General features: G+C 38.4%; 1 protein-coding gene across 1 annotated transcript in view; it reads right to left on the minus strand.

Moving 5' to 3' along the window:
• Window positions 1-889: 889 nt before the first annotated feature.
• Window positions 890-19,825, minus strand: part of hdac11 (histone deacetylase 11) — a 50,066-nt gene continuing 31,130 nt past the window's right edge. Inside the window, exons 9-11 of the mRNA XM_085455651.1 lie at window positions 18,706-18,802; window positions 14,670-14,848; window positions 890-2,933 (exon numbers count right to left, since the gene is read on the minus strand). Of these exons, the coding sequence (XP_085311777.1) occupies window positions 2,691-2,933; window positions 14,670-14,848; window positions 18,706-18,802 (519 nt within the window). The 3' untranslated portion in view covers window positions 890-2,690. The remainder of the gene's footprint in view (window positions 2,934-14,669; window positions 14,849-18,705; window positions 18,803-19,825) is intronic.

Below are 19,825 nucleotides of genomic sequence, written 5' to 3' on the forward strand. Positions count from 1 at the left end.
TTTTGGAGTTGCATAAATAATTTTTGTGCCTTCTTATTTGATGCAGAGCACCTGATTGTTCTGTAAATAGTTTGAAATGGTTATATAAAAAACGTCTGAGCCTTGGCTGCATTTTTAGGTAAATAGTACCATATAACTTTTTAAAAATGTACAATTTCTATTTGCAATTTAAGTTATGAAAACGATTCGTTAAACATGCTTGTGGTTTTTACAGTCAAAAATATCACTTTCTACTTGTAAAATTTGGTCTGTATTTAGATAAATTGTGCTGATACAGTTTGTCAAAATGAGAAAATAACAGATTGGCAAGATAAAGTTTTTAAAGGTAAAATTTAGAGGCCAAATCAAAAGTAGTCAAAAACGGCCAATTATACCCTGGACCCCAGCTTTTTTGAGTATTTGAAATAATGGTAATATGAGTGATCCATATGGTCACAAAGAATAGCCACTTGTTTCTGTGCTACCAAAGTTCCCCAGCTTTCATTCAAAATGTGTTTATCTTCAGCACCTGCACATTAAACTACTTAAACATTATAAATGTCTTCAAGCTCACACTGAGGCCTGTGGAGCACTATCAGCCACTGAGATAGTTCACACATTTATATGTGTATTTGTATATGAATATTTCATACTTTAAGGCTGCCTGTTTATTTAAGGGAGATGAACAAAATACATTGGACTTGTACATAATAATATCACAGATGATAAATTAAATAGATTTTAAGTAGATGCTTGTGCATTCTTAAAGCATTATATGTTGAATTGAACTATGTGATCTGTTCAAAGCCTCTCAGTGCTGTTCTCCATGCCTGTCTGACTGTACATGATGTTATTAGCACAAACACTTTAAAGGTGACGTTTAGGACTTCAACAATAATACAGGCAGCAATGTAGTTAGCAATAAAACAGTTTAATTGGGAATTAACTTAAAAAACAAACAAACAACAAACAAACATCTGTCTCCTATTTTTTGTCACACAGGAAAGAAGCATCAATTTCTGATGAGAAGACTTATTTAAAATGATTTAATGTACTAGTTTTTTAGATTATTTGCCTTGATTTGTTCCTTAGAATAAGTGTTTTATGCCTATTTTCCTCAACATTTTGCTTAGAACAAGTGGTTAAAGCTTATTTTAGGTTTCAATTGCCATGATTGGTTGCCTGGAATAAGTGTGTAAGGCTTATTTTAAGATTTAACGATCTAATTGTTCCCTAGAATAAGTGGTTAAAGCTTATTTTAAGTTTCAATGTTCTGATTTGTTCCCTGGAATAAGTGTAAAAGACTTATTTTTTAGCTTTATTTAAATTTAGATATTGTTCTTGTTTCAAGAAATCTTAATAAGAAAAAATAACTTACCCCACTGGCAGATAATTTCACTTGTTTTAAGCAAATCTTCACCAAAAATAAGTGTATTTATCTAGTATTAAGGAGGTGGGTTTTTGCAGTGTAGGTTCACGTGGGACCACCACTATGCCCTGTCATATGATATCAGCTTATATTAGCAAAGAAGGACAATGCCAGTATTTCACAGAAAGGCTGGTGATGCACTGTGACCTCAGTTCGTGCATGTTTTAGGCAGAGATTGATAGTAAAATGTCGTAGTGATCATTACACCCCAGCACACAGCTTGTATTCAGTCTGTGTCAGACGATGTCTTTAGTATTGTTTGGAAGCGGTGATTTTGTTTCAGCTGCTGCATTAATCATATTGATCTGAGTGTTTTTGTGGCTCCTTTTACAAAGTTTCGACATGTGTAAACATCATTAGGGAAGCTCTGTGTCTACCTATAAACAACCAATCAAAAGTGAAAGCCACTGGAAACCCTGCTGTACAGGCTTTCTCATTAATCACTGAACACTCTGGGTTTTAGACTTAAATCTAGACATGCTGGAAGAAGCAGACTGAATTTCAGGAGTCTAAAACGTTGGGGGACGTGAGTTTCAGCAGTTAAAGTGCTCAGTCAAAAGTTTTAGTGTCTCAAATCTTTCCAATTACAGGGACAATTAATACCTGTAATAACTTTAAACATTAACTGTACATATTAGATTGGATTCAAAGCACAAAACTCATCTCAATTAAGACACTAGTCACTTATATATATAGATTTGATCTTCTTTCAATGTTAAAATTCACCCAACGATTACTTCTGATTAAGATAATTACACTTTCATGTGCGGTTATGTTTGTTTTTATATTATATATGTTTTATATTTATAACTTGAGACATTATTTACACATACATTGGAAGTATATTATTTAAGTACATCAAGCCTTAATATAGCATATGCTTCATATGCTATTATTAGTTTTGCATTTCCTGAGATTAAAGATTACCTTTAGCCAAAATGCTGATCACACATTACACATAAAACCCATAACTCTCCTACTGATTAAACATTTAAAAAGCTCTTTTGTGCCATATGAAAGTCGTAGCTGTGAAAACACGGTTGTTTAAAGACAGCTTTTCCCCTCGGAATGATTATTCCCTTTGAGTACGTGTCAACCTGCGCATAACAAATGTGAAAATGTTACCAAAGCTTATGAATATTTAAGTGTACATGTGCAAACTTCTTGTTACATAATCTGAGTTTAGACAAGTGTTGAATGTTACAACAGCTGTCACACGATCACAGCACAATATAAAGTTACTTAGTGCTTTAAAGTCAGGTATCTTAGTGTTAGAGGCTCCTCAGACAGCTGTGGATGTTGACCCTGCCGATCCAGAGGTGGGCGTCATGTGGGTCGTCAGCGGTGTCGATCCCTCTCCTTCCGCCGCGTTGCCTTCTATTAGACCTTGCCGGTGCAGGTTGAGGATGGAGTCTGCGATTATGCGGGCTGTTTTCTTCTGATATCCTCCGGATGTCATCATGAGTACGGGGATCCCCCGACGCTTCGCAGCCCTGAACACGAGCTCATCTCTCTTTATAATGCCCTGGCAGAGAAGAAGGAGAAGAAAGTTAGAAGAAGAGGCAGCCTGTCTATGCTTTCAAGCACTACCTTCTCTGGATTCTCTGGACTTCTTTTCTCATCTCTGCATCTCATTGATAAAAGATTTGATAGAACATGCTGATAACATCGACATGTCTAGTCCAGAGTCCTGATCTGAACCCAAGGACAAAGTCATGAAATCCACTACACTGAGTTACTGAGCTCTGGAACAGCTAGAGGAAGAAGCACACATGCATGTCTGTGGAGGGATTCAAACAGTCAATAGTTTGTGTCAACACTGTCATTTATTATGGAACATCTGTTAAAACACTGAGTGATTTGGAACATTATTAAGCATGGCAGAAACACATGTTCAGCCAGAACTTCAAATAATAATTATTTAAGCTGCACGCTGCTTTTTTTTTTTAAAGGACATTTACCAGTTTAAATGAACAAAATAGGTCTGCAACATACAAGAGCGTGCCACCACAACTAACACATCCTGCACATTTACCTTATTTGCGCCAATTACTTTCTGGGATTCACAGGATCACTGGCTGGAAATCTCTGCACAGTAAGTAATAAATTCCAATTTGGCTCATTTTGACCAGCTCTCAGTACAATTTGAAATTTCCTGATAAATTAGTTACATGAAGAGCCCATGTGGCCTGATTCAGCTGAGCCTGCCAGTTACACATTTTTCTTTCCTGCTACTAAAGCAGTGCAGATTCATTCAATATTAGACACGAATGGGCTGGAATCATAGGCCTGGGCATGTTATAGTTCAACACAAAAGAACATCTGCATTGCACCAAACAGATTTACCTCATCCATAACATTAAATACCTTACAGTACACAAGGCCTAACTTAAAAGATACTAGCAAACCCAGATCTTAAATCAAAAACTATTAAACAGGCCCTGGATCAGGGGCATATCATTTTTTTCACAGGTTTTTTCCAATAGTTAGATAGCAAATTCATAAAGGCAAAATGAACACAAGGAAGCGAACAGATGCTGGGGTCTCCAATGCCAAAACAACAAATTCTGTAACAATGTGTTACAAGAAAAGTAAAACCCTGTTTTGGCCTCCCACCTGGACATTCAATTCAATTCTTCTTTATATAGATACTGACTAATTGGTGCCACCCACACCATTTATGAATGCATCTGCTAACTAGCTAATGTTAGCAGCCAAAACACCAACGCTAAAACTTCAAATTGTGGGACTCAAAACCCAACTGTTGACATCCTGGTGTGCAAGTGACAAACATACAAATGACTTTAATGTTTAACCATCTATTAACCATGTTAATACTACTTTGCTTCAAAATACATTTCAGTGAAACCTTAGATTCAGGCTACACGGCTCAACTTCACACAGCTGCACAGCAGTTAACAGCTGGTTTTGTATCTCGGGCCCCCCATTTACTCTAATGACTTAATGCAAGCGCTCCAACAAATGCAAATACATGCAGTCTATCCAAAACGTGTTTTTAATTAATGGTTAATCACTTGCTGTCTACACCCACGCACATTCAAACACCACTTGATACTGGTCTGACAGGAGAAATAATGAACCAGTTAGCACTGAATAAACATGCTTGACACAGTGTTTTTTATTTCAGTAATTAGAGGAAATTAGTAAGGCTTCCATCTGCATTTAAAATTGATTGTGGTGAAAACAAATGATTTACAGTTATACAAGTCTCTGTACATACATTTAATGATATACACTAATGAAATGGTTCTAGGAAAGTTAATACACTATGTAACGAATATCAAGCACATGAATTCAAATTGCTGACTGCCAAAATGAAGTACAATACTCAGTGATCAGCTGCAGCTACAGCGTGCTCTCATTCTTTGATGTGTGCTTCAGTCTACCAAAACATAATTGTTATTTTAAATAAATAAAGCAGACTAGGCCCAGTCTTGAGTCTTGTCTTCACCCCACTCACTTAAACTGCCAGCATAGTCAAGCATATTTAGTAGAGACTCGATTCAGTGAAATGTGGTGCATACTCAGAGTCACTTCTGACTATCCAGGCTCAATGAAAACCCTGTTTGAGAGAAGGAACTGAGTGGCGCATTTTTCTCACATATAAGACAGTTTGTATGTTTCCCATTTTAAACCAAAATCAGCCTAACAAACAAACGAAAGCTGTTGAAATTCTATGACATCAGATATTTAATTTCTTTCTTTCCTTTTGTTTTTGCATCTTGTAATTTATATACTGGTTTCAGTGACCTTAATAAATCTTAGTAACTTGAATCTTCATTGTTTTTTGTTCCCAAATTAATCACATCCTGATGTTTTCCCTCCAAGTCATGGTTGTCTCAGCTAATAATCCCGGCTGGCAGTGTACAGGACCGATGGTGGGAGAGCAAGTAACACTTAAATATTTGAGGCTGAAATCTGTATAAAAATTTGCACCTCCAAGTTGCGTAGTGTATCCAATGAATGTTGTCCTAATTGTGTCAAACCCAACCATGCTTTTGCTTAGTTGTGGTGGATAGGAAAGCTGTTTAGAGCTATTATTATTTATTTAATAAAGAAACCTACACAGTTCGTCTGATAAGCAATGTCTGAATAAGACATAATTATACAACGTAAGATTATGAGCCTAAAGACTTTTAACACTGTGTGTCCTCTAATGTCCCAAAATCATCTGATAGAGCATCCAGCTGCCAATTACATGCAACTGGTTCTAAGAAACTGTGGGATACACAGAAACGCTGCGCCCAGATGAATATGATTATTAGCTTTAACCCTCACATCTTTTAACTGCTTCATTCATTCTCTGTTTTGCATTGACTTTTGAGCTGCAGGTCGTCCTCATTAAAAGAAATGTCTCCCACTGAGCTCTGATAAACCTCCAGAGAACCACTCTGTCACCGAAGCAAACATTTGAAAACTTCCAAATGTCACAAACATGAGTTTTGGGGCAGGCCCAGCGATTATGTTTTGTAGACATGTTATTATAGGATTAAGGTGAGGAATGAATTCAGCAGCTGTGGTGAAGTGATTTGGCCCCAGCTGAAACAATGATGTGGTCTAGATTTACTACAGCTACAGAGATTTTTCTCTGCCTAGGCTCTTCTCCATGGCAACAGGAGCTGAGCGTATGTGTCACATTATTACCAGACACTGTTTTCTCTTTTGGGGATTTCAATAAACACACTTCCATACATTTAAGCTTTTTACAGTAATTAAAAACACTTCCAGAATCAGCTATCCCTACTCAGTGCCCGATTCATCATGTATACCTATGACACATTTCAACTTTCATATCAACTTTACCTTTATACATTTTTCCAGCACTGACAAATGTTTGATCATCCTCTGACTGCCTAGTCCAGGGGTCTGCAACCTTTAACACCCAAAGAGCCACTTGGACCCGGTTTCCACACAAAAGAAAACACTGGGAGCTGCAAATACTTTTTGAAATCTAAAATGAAGATAACACTGTATATATTGTTTTTTTTTTTACCTTTATGCTTTGTGTGAACAACTAAAGGAAGTAAGTAAAGTTTATTTATTAAGCGCTTTTCACAGACAGGCACTCACAAAGTGCTGTACACAAATATTAAAATAAACAATACAATCAATAGACATTATACACAATGTAAAAGATCAAATGTAAATAATGTAAAGAATATAAAATGCGTAGATCAACAAAAGGCTTGTTTGAACAGAAAAGTTTTTAACTGCTTTTTAAAAGTAAAAAGCAACTACAGTGTGTTGCTTATGAGATCCATGAAGTGCTACAGAGAAAATTACATTTTATTTATGTAATTAACACATTTTGAACTCTTAAAGAAATATGACAAAAGGAAAGCTGAACTAAAATGATCCATGTAGCAAACAAAAACTGTCGTGAGCCACCCTTATATCTCCTTTGGGCTTTTGGAGCCTTGACCTGACTTTTAAAAAGTAATTGGAAAAAAAGCTCCATGCTGCTAAAAAAAAAAAAAAAAATAGATATTTGCAAAATTCTGCCTAAATATGTATTTTACCTGGTTAATGTGTGTGGCGGGGCGTGGTCTGCGGACGCACAACCCGCAATCACGCCTCGCTGCCTTAAAGTCTCTGCTGTTGTGTTGGTGTGTGTCGGGCTGTGAGCTGAAAAGCTACAGCCGGCTGTATGCGTACAGCAACCGTGTGAAAAGTGGTCAATAAAGAGATGCTGAAAAGCGTGTTCATGGAAACATCGTCGGGTTTCTCGTGATATGTTTACAATAAGACTTATGGTCCCGAACCTCTGCGCACAGCGTCTGCAAAACGGGGCTTTCATCTTTACGCAGGACTGTAAGCTGTCGTCTGTGAGGCGTGAGCGGTGTTTGTTTTTAACATAGTTCAGCTGGAGAACAGCTGCTGACATAATGTGGATCCGAAGATCCATAATTGGCCTACCTGGGGATGAAAGTCTCGATAAATGCACGGCGTTTCGGCGGGTAAACCGGCTTCCGCGAGTGTGACGCTTATTTTGAGCGATGAAAAAATAATAAGATATAATTTTATTTTTATATTTCAAAATCACAATACTCTTCCAATTTAGAACTACAAGTTAAAAAAAGAACTAAACACAAATAAAATACACTCCAGCTAAATACTTCTAACTTATTTTCCCAAACCACCCGGAGCCGCAAAATAAAGACTAAAGAGCCGCATGCTCTTTATTCAGCCGCGGGTTGCCGACCCCTGACCTAGTCATAGGTGGTGAAGTTCTTACAAGACTGCACTGTATTTATACTTCCTGTTTATAAACTACATACTACAATAAATATTGGGTACAGGACATTGACCACACCGCTAAAGTAATAAACCTGGATGTGAGGTAAGTATTAGAAGCAGGGCTAAATATAAAAACATATAGTTCAGTAAAACTCAATGTTATGACCTCAGTGCTAGGGCTGTTCGATATAACGATATATATCAGATGACGATATAAAAACGTCTATCGTTTCATTTTACGCTATCGTTTGTTTCGTGGTGTCGCAAAATAAACTGTTTACAGCAATATTTTTTCATGGTTTTGATGGTCACTGTAGTGGTTCTATTAATTCCTTAAAGTTCTCTCTTTCTCTTATATTTAATATAACCACACTACAGATGGACAAGCGCCTGTTTTTATGCGTTGTCCCTAGCAACAACAACGGTAAAACCATCGCATGTCCGCTTGTTTATTTTCCACATAAACCTTTCACAATAAAGCTCAAGATCCTGTTGAGACTTTTCAAAATAAACTGAATCACGTGAAAGAGCAGATTATTTACGGGTGAGAATTAAAAAAGAGCCGCCAGGTGCTAAAACATGAACCTTAGACTCAAACGTTAGAACAGGCTTTTCCCCGCAGCACGCCGTGTAACAAATACAAAGAAAACGGCGGCCGTTACAACTTATGTCTAAAAATGTATCGTTTCATGCAAGGGCGTAGATTTGGTTTAGGCATTGGTGGGGACGGATGATTCAACTACCGAACGCTGCCTGTTTCTTTTTTTTTTCCTTTTTGTCTTTGCTTCTTGATAAAAGGAGAAATATTCTGGCCTACATATGCTATTCTACATGCTTTTTAACCATTTAAAATTACAATTCGTAGTTTTATAAGTGAATTATATAATGTTAAATTACTATTAGGCAAATGACTAAGTATTTTAGGCTTTAGTTTACTTCAGCCATAATCCATATAAATCAAGTATCATACAAAAATAAAAATAGCTTCAAATACAGTTAAGACAATAAAAGAATATGACTTTAAGGACTTCACAACATTGGTTCAGTTATAGTACACCAACATCTCTTATACATTAGCACTAAGGGAACACTGAATGGCCTGGTGGCTTTTGTCCATAAAACTACTCGTCTAAGATTACCACAAAGTAAAAGATCTCTCAGCAAAATTATGCAACATTTTAGGCACTATTGCTCCTATCAACTCAGTGAGCTGGGATTTTTTATTCTCAACATGAACTACTGTTACAGCAACAGACATGGACTACTGGTGTCCCACACAACAACTCAATGTCCACTATGTGAAAGAGATAAACACATGCCTGCTCCTCTCGTTAATCTATAGCACCAAAACATCAGTCAGTCACCCGTGACCTCGCCTCTTCACCTCTGTCCGAGCTACAACACGGCAGAGCTGCCTCTGTCACCTGATAAATAACAGTAAGACATTCCAAATACATGCAGTCACACATGTGCTTCAAATACAGTCATGAACCAACAGGTCATCAGCCAATTTCACCTGTGATCTTGTATCACCATTGATCTCTGAGCTTTGTGTTGGTTCGCCTGTCACCTGACAAATAGGACATACATGACAATAAGAATAAAATGTGGAGCTGCTTCAGTGTTTCTGTCAGTTTGTGCAGATCTAGACTCATCAGTAATGTTTGTAGTGTGAGTGCATTTTAAAAACAATTTGTGCAAACTGCACTACGAGGTGGAATATTTGCAAAATCATGACTACTTTGTGATATTTTGTCTCAAAAATTAACCCTATGAAATTATCATTACCATTAGGATGAAATTATTGTGTCTCCAACATTTTAACGTTAGACATATAATTCTAACAGCCTCTGTAAACTAATATCCTGGCTTGCTCGAGGCTGCTGTTTTCTCTGACACCTTCAATCAAAAATAGAAATGCTGCTCTGAGACCGAGATAACTAATAGTGCTGCATGTTGTGCAGGTAGTTTCCAAAAAACGTTATTCGTGGTTACATACAGTTTTAGACTGATGTGGGCCAAAGCCTAGCATAGCCTGTAACGTTATTGTGACGGACACATTTTATGAGTTAACTTGGCTTTAAGTGACTTACAGGTTTCTTTGAAAACACTTTCTTATATCCAGGTTCTTCCTTTTTGCTGCCATCCTCCTCTCCTCCTTGCAGGTCCTCGCAGCGCAGGCTTGCTGCTGCTAAAACTAAACAGAGCTCCCTGAGAGGCACAGCCAATCACATTGCCCATATTTGTCACATGAGGTAGGACTCCAGTAGAGAACGTAATTTAGCTCTTTCTGCACCACTGGGTGAATGAGACGCTGACAGATCGTTTTTCTTTTTCTTTCTGTTTTTTTTTTCTTTACTTGAAGAGATCAAATTATTCGTGGGGACATGTCCCTTCCATGCCAACTCTACGCCCTTGGTTTCATGCATCGGTTAAAACACTTGACTCAAGGTACACCACGCCCAGCTGGAAACACTTCACGCAAGTCAAGCTGCCCGAGATTCACAGAATTTACAGAAAATGTAAAATTTTTGTGATTTATATCGTTATCGGACGATAGATGTCTTACATCAGGATATGAGATTTTGGTCATATCGCACAGCCCTACTCCGTGCTAAAATACGGAGCTGAATCTGTGACACTGTAGGGATAGTCACAAAAAACAAACAAACAAAAAACAGAACATATCAAAGGTATCAGACTAACATTAGTTCTCTGAACACATGCAGCCCAATTTTTGGTTAAATGTTGCTAATTGTTAACTGTGTGGTCGCTCAGACAGACTGCATATGTGCAGCTCTGGAGGGAGAGGACAGAATGAGACACCATGGAAAAAGTAACGCGTATATAACCAAAGGAAGTGTACCGTATCATATTCATCCTCGGTCAGATACAGCAATAAATGGTTTATTTTGATTAGCTGACAAAAACGGATGGATATTGTCAGAACAGATAAAACAGTAATATGTTATAGGATTTCTCTGGTTTTTAAATGTCCTCCATTGTTGCTTTTAGCAGTGTGTGTGTGTGTGTGTGTGTGTGTGTGCGCATATCAAAAGAGGTAAATACCACCACAAAAATAAAGCCAAAATACAGAAGCAGTGTGTGAAAAACAAAGTACATTGTTATGGCTTCCATGGGAATTAATAGGGTTAAGTATCATCCAGGTATGGATAATCCAAATGTATGTTAACACATTTCCCAGGAAGAAAGACATATACAACTATCCAGTTGCTGTCGATTAACATGGACACGGACTTAAAGGGTTATATAACTTATATAACCCTTTAAGTCCAGCAGTCAGTTTTCCCAGGAGTGGTTGTCCTAGCAAATTCATCCCAAGATCAGACTGTACAATGCTTATGTTATAGATAAGAGGCAAAACAAAATAGGAGTAAGCTTGAAGGAAGAGAATGTGAACAGTGTTGTGGAGGTGAAGAGAGTGTCAGACAGGAGTTTGTGGCTGCAAGTCAAAGGGCTGATATTAAACATTGTCAGTTGTTAAGGTTCAAAATTGAGGAGGGAGAGTACAAACCACCCTTGGTCCAGAAGGTCTTGGTCCAACAATGATTTTAATGAACACACGTGTGGGAAGACACTCTGTACGCAGACAGCCAGTAGTCCTCGACTTAATCAAAGCATGAACAGATATTTTATAGCATCAGGGTTTGATTTACTGACGCCCCTTCATGCGTCACAGATACATTTTATACATAGATCAGATCAACACTACAATGACTTTTCACCCAGAAAATCATCTTCTATTTTCATGGCTGGTACTTTCCGTTCTTATCTTAAAGTGAATTGTTCCTCTTTCTTGTCGAGACATAACTAATCTCTCCTCTAAATAAATCTAACTAATGTGTGTGTATGTGTTGACCTCACATGCTCTTTGTGTCACCTCTTCACCTCCAACCTGCTGTGTCTCGTCCTCAAATGCTCTTTCTCAATTCACCTGTTGCACTTCTGACCTTTCACTAGACCAGAAGCTCACTGAGACTATGTGTATGTCTTCTACTAAATAAATGTTTTAACCAAGAACCTCTACTAAAACCTTAATATAAAATGATCTGATATATAAGTGTTTTGTAAGCATGTATTGCAATTCCTTCTATGGCTCCAAGTCACTTGCACAATAGATTGTCCGAACATCGCGCCGAACAAAGCTTCCAACCCCCAATTAATTGACCGAGCTCCAACTCTTTAATAAGCACAGATATGCATTGTGTATAAAATAGTCATAACTGCTTAAGGCCTTCTTAAAGCTATCTGTTACATTGTTAAAGCCTCGTCTTAGCCTGCTGCTCAAAATAACTTCCACTTCTGCAAAACTCTCCAAGCCTGTTTCCTGTCCTGCTACTTTTAGCCTTTCTGAAAGACACACTGTTTAAACCTCTAAACACAATATAAACTCCAGATTATATTATTAATGCAATGGTAATGATGACAATTATTTAACAATAGCAGTAAAATAATTTCCCTGCTCCACACAGTGCATATGTCCTACAGGACATGTAGGTGAAGGGAACAGAGGTGATGAGGAGGAGTTGGGTAGGTAAGGTATTAGGCAGAGAAATTATGTTGTTGGTTAGGGTGATTAAGGACAGAGATGAAAATGTACTAAAGACTGAAGAGAGTGTGTTGGACAGAGCACTTTGTGAAACTCATTAAAATAGAAAATATGAGAGAGAGGAGGACAGATGGAGGACAGTTAGTGAATCACAAAGTGTAGAGTATTAGTAAGGAGGAAGTGAGGGCAGATATGAAGAGTGGATCCAGATGTCGAGGACAGAGGGCACTGGACATTTTCATCAGACTTTTTAACGTGATTGTGGAGACTGACAGGATGCCCGAGGAGTAGAAGAACTGTACTGGCAGCTATTTTCATGAACAAGGGTTATGTGCAGAAGGTACAGAGAGATAAAGCTGATGAGCTATACCATGAAGCTATTGGAAAGAGTAGTTGAAGTTAGGTTTAGAAGAGAAATGACAATCAGAAGAGCACTGCAGATGCGATGTATACTTTCAGAGTGTTGATGGAGAAGTATAGAGGTCGGAAGGAGCTTCATTGCTTCTTTGCTGATCTAGAGAAAGCATATGACCAGTGTTGGGAAGGTTACTTTTAAAATGTATTCCATTACAGAATACAGAATACATGCCCCAAAATGTATTCTGTAACGTATTCCGTTACGTTACTCAATGAGAGTAACGTATTCTGAATACTTTGGATTACTTAATATATTATCATGCTTTTTACAACAACGTGAATGTACTATTGCTGTGTGATTTATTACTATTACTGAAGGTCCGCGACTCCGAACTGTAGTAAAGGGACCTCTGACTAATACGGCGGGGTCCCTGTCGGCTCGTAGCCGAAAAATAGCTTTACTTTGTTGTCTGGGTCAACTTTTCTTGCGAGAGACAGAGAGAGGCGTTGAAAGGCTGCTCCAACGGAACTTATTGTTTTCGGAGGAAAACACGAACACGGTGTACAGTCGAGTCTTAATAGCTTACTTACAACTGGGCTCATCAGGCTCTCTTCTTGGCTGCAGTGGTTATTATTATATTTACATGCTTCCAGCTCCCGTTTTTCCTCGATGACAACTCGTACCTTTCCACTCCCCCTTTTCTCCCTCCTCGCGCTCACAGACACATAACGTGTATGGCAGTCCATTCTCCCTGCAACACGGACTACACTGCCCATGATGCTACATTCTTTAGAGCTATGCTTGTAGCATTCTGCCTGTTAGCTTAGCACAACAACAACAACAACGAAAAGGCGCTCTCTCACCCAGGAAACACACAGTCGCAGAGAGAGAGAGAGAGCGTCGCCCTGTAACCATGGCAACCGTAACGCTGGCGCCTGGAACAACAGAACGTAGCTGTCAAACAAAACCCAAACAGTCCTGACCCGCGACAAAATGAAACAGGAAAGTACCGCAGTGTAATCCATTTATTTCAACAAAGTAACTGTATTCTGAATACCACCTTTTTAAACGGTAACTGTAACGGAATACAGTTACTCATATTTTGTATTTTAAATACATAACGGCGGTACATGTATTCCGTTACTCCCCAACACTGCATATGACAGGCACAAGAGAGGAACTGTGGTACGGCACGAGGAAGTCTAGTGGCAGAGAAGCATGTAAGGGTGTTACAGGACATGTATGAGGACAGCAAGACAGTGATGAGGTATATGGTAGGAGTCACATATGGGTTCAGGGATCAGCTCTGCACCCCATGTTGTTTGCGATGGTGATGTACAGGTTGACTAATGAGGTCAAGCAGGAGTCTCAGTGGACAATTATGTTGACAGATGACACTGTGATCTGTAGTAGAGAGCAGGTGATAAAGAGCCTGGACGGGTGCAGGTATGCTCTGGAGAAAAGGCGAACTGAAGTTAGTAGAAGCAGGACAGAATACATGTGGATGAATGAGATGGAGACAGCTGGAAAGGTTATCATGCAAGGAGCTGGCAGACAAAACAAAAGAGGAGCCTGAGCTCCTGACAGAGTTGAAGATGTTAAGATTTTCATTGAGAGTGACCAGGATGGGCAAGATTAGAAATAAGTACATCAGAGTGACAGCTCAGGTTGAGCAGTTCGAACACGTGTGGAGGAGGGACGGAGGATACATTAGATAAAGGATTTTAAAGATGGAGCGTCGAGGCAGGAGGAAAAGAGGAAGACCACAAAAAAATACATGGATGTAGTGCAGGAGGACAGCATGGATGGATGTGATGGAACACTATGGATATGGATAGGGTGAGATGGAGAAAGTTCATCTCCTGTGGTGACCCATAAAGCAAATTAAGAAGCACGTTCTTTTTACCTGACTATAGGTTTGCTGGGCTGCTAAACTTTTATTGCATGAGTGGAAACTCCACTGATGATGACCCAGACATCTGGACCGTCATTAGCAGAGGTCATTTGCCAGCTCAAAAATGGCAAATGAATGCTACTCTGAAACCCTTGTATAAAATAATCAGTAGTGACAGTACCTGTGGTGATATTGAGAGTCCCCCAAGTGGGTCCCCATCCAAGATGTCTGTCCCTGCATTATAAACGATGATATCAGGCAAGACCTCATTCAGTGTTCCCTCCATGTGGAGCTCAACCTTCTGAAGGTACTCTGAGTCTTCCGTGCCCCAGTCCAGCTCCACCTTCCTTTTTATTGCTCCTGTTGTTGAATAAAAAATTAATACAAGACTGGTGCATAAAAGACACAGTGAAGCTACCGGACATAGCAACTCAATAATCCAACTGATACAAAGTAGAAGCATTTATGGGGAGTTGATTCCAAAGACATCACTTATACATGGTCTAGGAATTGCTGCAGTATTTCAACAGGATTTCTTTTAGAACTGGCAGAGTTCTGAGAGCAATAAAAGAAATGAATATTATGAGAAAGTGTAAGAATAAATCGTCGACTGACTGTAATAAAACTGGTGTGGCAATAGTGAAGGAAGCCATTGATGGTATTGTAAAACTTCTGACTCGTATCTGTAATATGTGCTTCCAAATGGATACTTTTCCAAGTAAATTGAAAATCTTTCTACTGTTAGATAAAGCAGGAAGTAGCCATCATCTTTCCAACCTCAGATTTGTGTCTATACTTCCCCTGTTTTAATACATATTAGAAAAACTTTTTATTAATAGGTTAGACAGTTTTATTGAAAAGTACAAGCAGTTTGACATAGTATGACACTGAGTGAGACCATTAACCACCAAGTATAAATCAGTGAAATGGAAGGGTAAAGCTTAGATTAGATTAGATTAGATAGAACTTTATTAATCCCTCGGGTGGGTTCCTCTGGGAAATTCGATTTCCAAAAAAGCACAGCACCGACAGAAGTTACAGAGTTACAGAATATTATATATATATATATATATATATAAAATACACACACACACACACACACACACACACACACACACACACACACACACACACACACACACACACACACACACATATATATATAAATACAGAGACAATATAAATAAAATATACAAAGGGGATAAATAGAATAAATAGGAATAAAAATAAAAATACAAGTGAATTGCACATTTCAAGTATTGAGTCTATTGCACCGTTGACTATTTACAAAAGTATTGCACAAAAGGTATTGCACAGTGAGGTGAAGAGGCACTACAGCTTAGTTGTTCCCCCCTCCTTTGTCCTCCTGTTTCCCCTCCCTCTCCCCTCAGGGAGGAGTTAAACAGTCTGATGGCGTGTGGGACAAAGGAGTTTTTAAGTAAAGCTTAAACACGGCCCACGCCATATTTTTGGTTAACAGAAGTCACACAGGAGTGGGGCTACAGACAGAGCAAATAAAGCATTAATGATACTTTAATTCGATTTACTCATGGATGCTAATCGTAGTTTTCATTCTAAAGAGCACTTGCACCTGAAAAACGGTGGTGTAAAAAGACAATGAATAAGATATTGAAATCAATGCATATCTACTTTGGAGTCTTTGTGTTTGTATATGGATACTTTATAGATACCTTACTGGTCCCAGGTCGGAGCCCTTTCTGCTCTCAGAACTCCTTTAATTCTTCATAAAACAGACTCAACGCAGCGCTGGAAACAATCCTTAGAGATTTTGTTCCATAGCATCACATAGAGATTTTTCAGCTTTGAATTTCACCAAATCCCAAGAGTGCTCTCTTGGATTGAGATCTGCTACTGAGGCCAGCTTTGTGAAATCATGCTGCGTCCTGTGGAAGCATCCATAAAAAGATGGCTACACTCTGGTCATACAATACTACATATACGTTGTGTTTAAATCATGCTCACTGGGTACTAAGTGATCCAATATGTGCCAAGAAAATATCTTAATATATTTTACACCAAATCCTGACCCTACCTTTCAAATGTTGAAATCAACACTGATCAGGCAACATTTTTACAGCCTTATGCCGTCCTATTTTAGTGAGTCTGTGTTTCTTGTTCTTGGTGCTTCAAAGTTCAGTAAGGATGCCCTCTTTGTTCCCATGGTTATAATGTGTTTATTTGAGTTACTGTTGCCATTTTCAGTCAGAGAGCTGCTGTTCATTGGAAAACTATGAGCTAGCTAAGACTATTAGCAGAATCTAAAATAACAGCTGTCAGTTTAGACACCTGTGTATTCATGTTGCATGCCTGGTCTGTACCACTGCATATGACCACATTTCATTAATGAGAAAAGCTTCTAATTCCTTGTAATTCTTTGTTTCTTATTTCAGAGCTAGACACCTAAAGTTACACTTGTAACTTGTGAACATTAATCTTACATATTGCACCTTTAAAGTGTACTGAATACAGTGTTAATTTTTACAGCAAATGTTGATTTAGTTTTAGTCATAATTTAGCCATCAGATTTATTTTAGTTTAGTTTCAGTTGATAAAATATAAGATTATCACAGATAAACTCTGAAGTAGATTCCTTTGACTAAAATGTTTTACCGGTGAGAGTTTCTCCACACCGTTTGCAAAAATCTTATTTTCCTTAACATCAAACACGAAATGTGTCTGCTCTTCTCTTCCTCCCAAGAATTTTCATCACGTTGTGTTTTAATGGGAGCATTTAATTCATCGACGAAAGTGTCAATACATTTTATCATAGTGTTTTTCCTCAAGCATTCGTTCTTGTCGCCAACGAAAACTAATGAAAATTATAAGTTGACAAAATTATCACTGATTGATTAAAGCGCTGTGTCAGTAGGTGAAAGTGGCTTTAGGTGTAAAAACAACTTAAATTACATCTTCAGCATCCCCAGTTTAAAAAAAATAAACTAACCAAACTTCTATAACAAGGATGCTGGATGTTACGTGTCTGATCTTCAACACAGTGGATGTGACATGTAAAAGCAGCACCCACATCAATTACATGTTTAACCAGCAATACATTAAACTGTAACAATAAGGTCAACATTGCTCCCTTTACCTGTATTTGTGTATGACGGACACTGGAGAAGATGGCTAATTATTTATAACAAGTATCAAGTAAGGATGCCGGACCAATGTGTGATTTAGCTCTTCCGACTTTTGTTTATGAGACCTTTTCATGTATATTTTACAGTAGATTTTATTGACTTTCTTTAGTAATACTCTGTTTCTAACATGATTAACAAATCAAACTAAAACAACATCTGATTTTTTTAATAGAATATCAATGTAGGTAACTGGATTTCTTCATTCTAAAATTTTACAATTCTGCAGAAGTGCTTTAACTCCATTGATACTAATTAAACTTGAAAATTATGAAAAAGGTTAATTATTCTGTTTTTAAACAGAATAAGGCAGTAAAAGCAGGACGAGCCAGTGCAACGGCACATTAAAGTCAAACAAAAAGTTCTTGGTAGTTTTTACAAGACTTTCAAGAAAAAAAAAACATAAGCTTGGGCTCTAAAGGTACAGAGAAATAATGTGTCTCAGAGAAAAAATATGAAAAAGAATACGACGGCAGTTTTTTTTATCTTAAACAAGCCAGAATATACATTTATTTTACTCTCTTAAGGGGACAGACAATTATAAAATGTCTTAAATTCAATTAATTGTGCAAAGCAAGATAACTGGATGGAGGACGGAGAGAATTTTTTTAAAGGCAGACTGCGACATTTGCTCTGCAGAGTATTGTTAGAATCGGGGCTACACAGTGGAATGTGGTCCCTGTCAGAGGAGCTTCAATGTATTGACAGATTAATTTGTGCAGAAGCCATGATTATGGTGTTGCAGGGACTGCTGCGTGCTAGATTTCCCACTGAGTGCTAACAGAGTGAGTTGTAGTGCTCGGGGAAATCACAGCATAATTAAAACACAGTGACATCTAAGGGATGGGAGTGGGGGAAGGCAACTAACCACTGCTACTACCTCAACCTTGATGGGGTATTTGGACAAGTGTTGGGTTTGTTTTTCTCATGCATTTACGTCCTATAGAACATGTGAACGGCATAAACCTGTTTGAAGGTACGAATTATTTCAAAATTGTTATGAATTGAAAGGTCAAAAGAGGCAGTTTGAGAGGAAAATCGACGGTGCTTTTCACTCACTTTTGGCATATTCGTCTCCAGGATAAATGTAGCGATTGTACATATCCATGATGAACACTCGCCTGTCGTCCAGAAAGTCACGCTCGTGTCCATTTCCCTGTAAAACAGCAGGACCACGTGCCATTAAAAAAAACCATGAAAACATTTTGATGCTGTCGCTGTTTCTCCAAACATCATTAAGCACTGACAAACTGAATCAAGTAAGCCTTTTTCACCCTTGAAGATGTCTTTGACAGTCAGCTACAGTACATCATTTGAAAGTGGCGAGGTCCACACAGGTGTCCCTCAGACCCATTTGTTTACCCGAGACATGCTGCGCTGACTGACAGCAGCAGATGAGGAATAAATAGTCTTGTCATCTGGCGGCATTAAATGTTAAAAATGCTTTCAAAAAACTCACAGCTGTTCCATCACTCATTCCCTCCCCTCCATTTGTCACTCAAAGTGTCTGGCTGCTGTCAGGAGATTAGGCTTTGTGCCAAGTTTAGTAGTACTGGATGGAATAATGGCTGTATGGGACGTGAAGGACTGTTCTGTACCAGCTGAGCATCATGCTCAATGACTGTGTAATGCATTTTTATATGATGAATGGTAAAGATGGCTGCTTGATAGGCTCTCATGTCTGGTTCAACGACAAATCCAAAGTAAAGATCAAGTGAGTGAGTGGAGCAAAGCAGGGCTTAGGACTGCAACATCTATAGAAATTCATCATTAAACTTAAATATTACATTTATGACAAATGTCACAGATAAATGCAGAACTAAATATAATAATGTTTATATAAAAAATAGCATGGATCTAAAACAATGACAAATGAACAAAGTGGTGGGCACAGTGTCACCGAGGACCCAACATTAGCTCAAATGCTGTGAAAGCAGAGAAGGCAGATGCTGCATCGAGAGCAGACAATTAAATAAAGAATCACCAGTCTCCAGAACGCTGACTCCACGATGCAACAACAGCTTCACTGTGTGAACAGCTCAGTCTGACGCTGTGGGTTTGCTTGTGAGAAGTAAATCTCTCCCAGCTGCAGTCAAAAAAGGAACGCTTTCAGTGGGTTGATGCCATGATGTCCGTCATGCATGTCACTCCATGACATGCATGACGGACATGCAGTGGC

This window comes from Copadichromis virginalis, linkage group LG5 (genome assembly GCF_057382275.1).
Source record: "Copadichromis virginalis isolate Kocher_CV1m ecotype Utaka linkage group LG5, C_Virginalis_male_GT1.1, whole genome shotgun sequence".
Lineage (NCBI taxonomy): Eukaryota > Metazoa > Chordata > Actinopteri > Cichliformes > Cichlidae > Copadichromis > Copadichromis virginalis.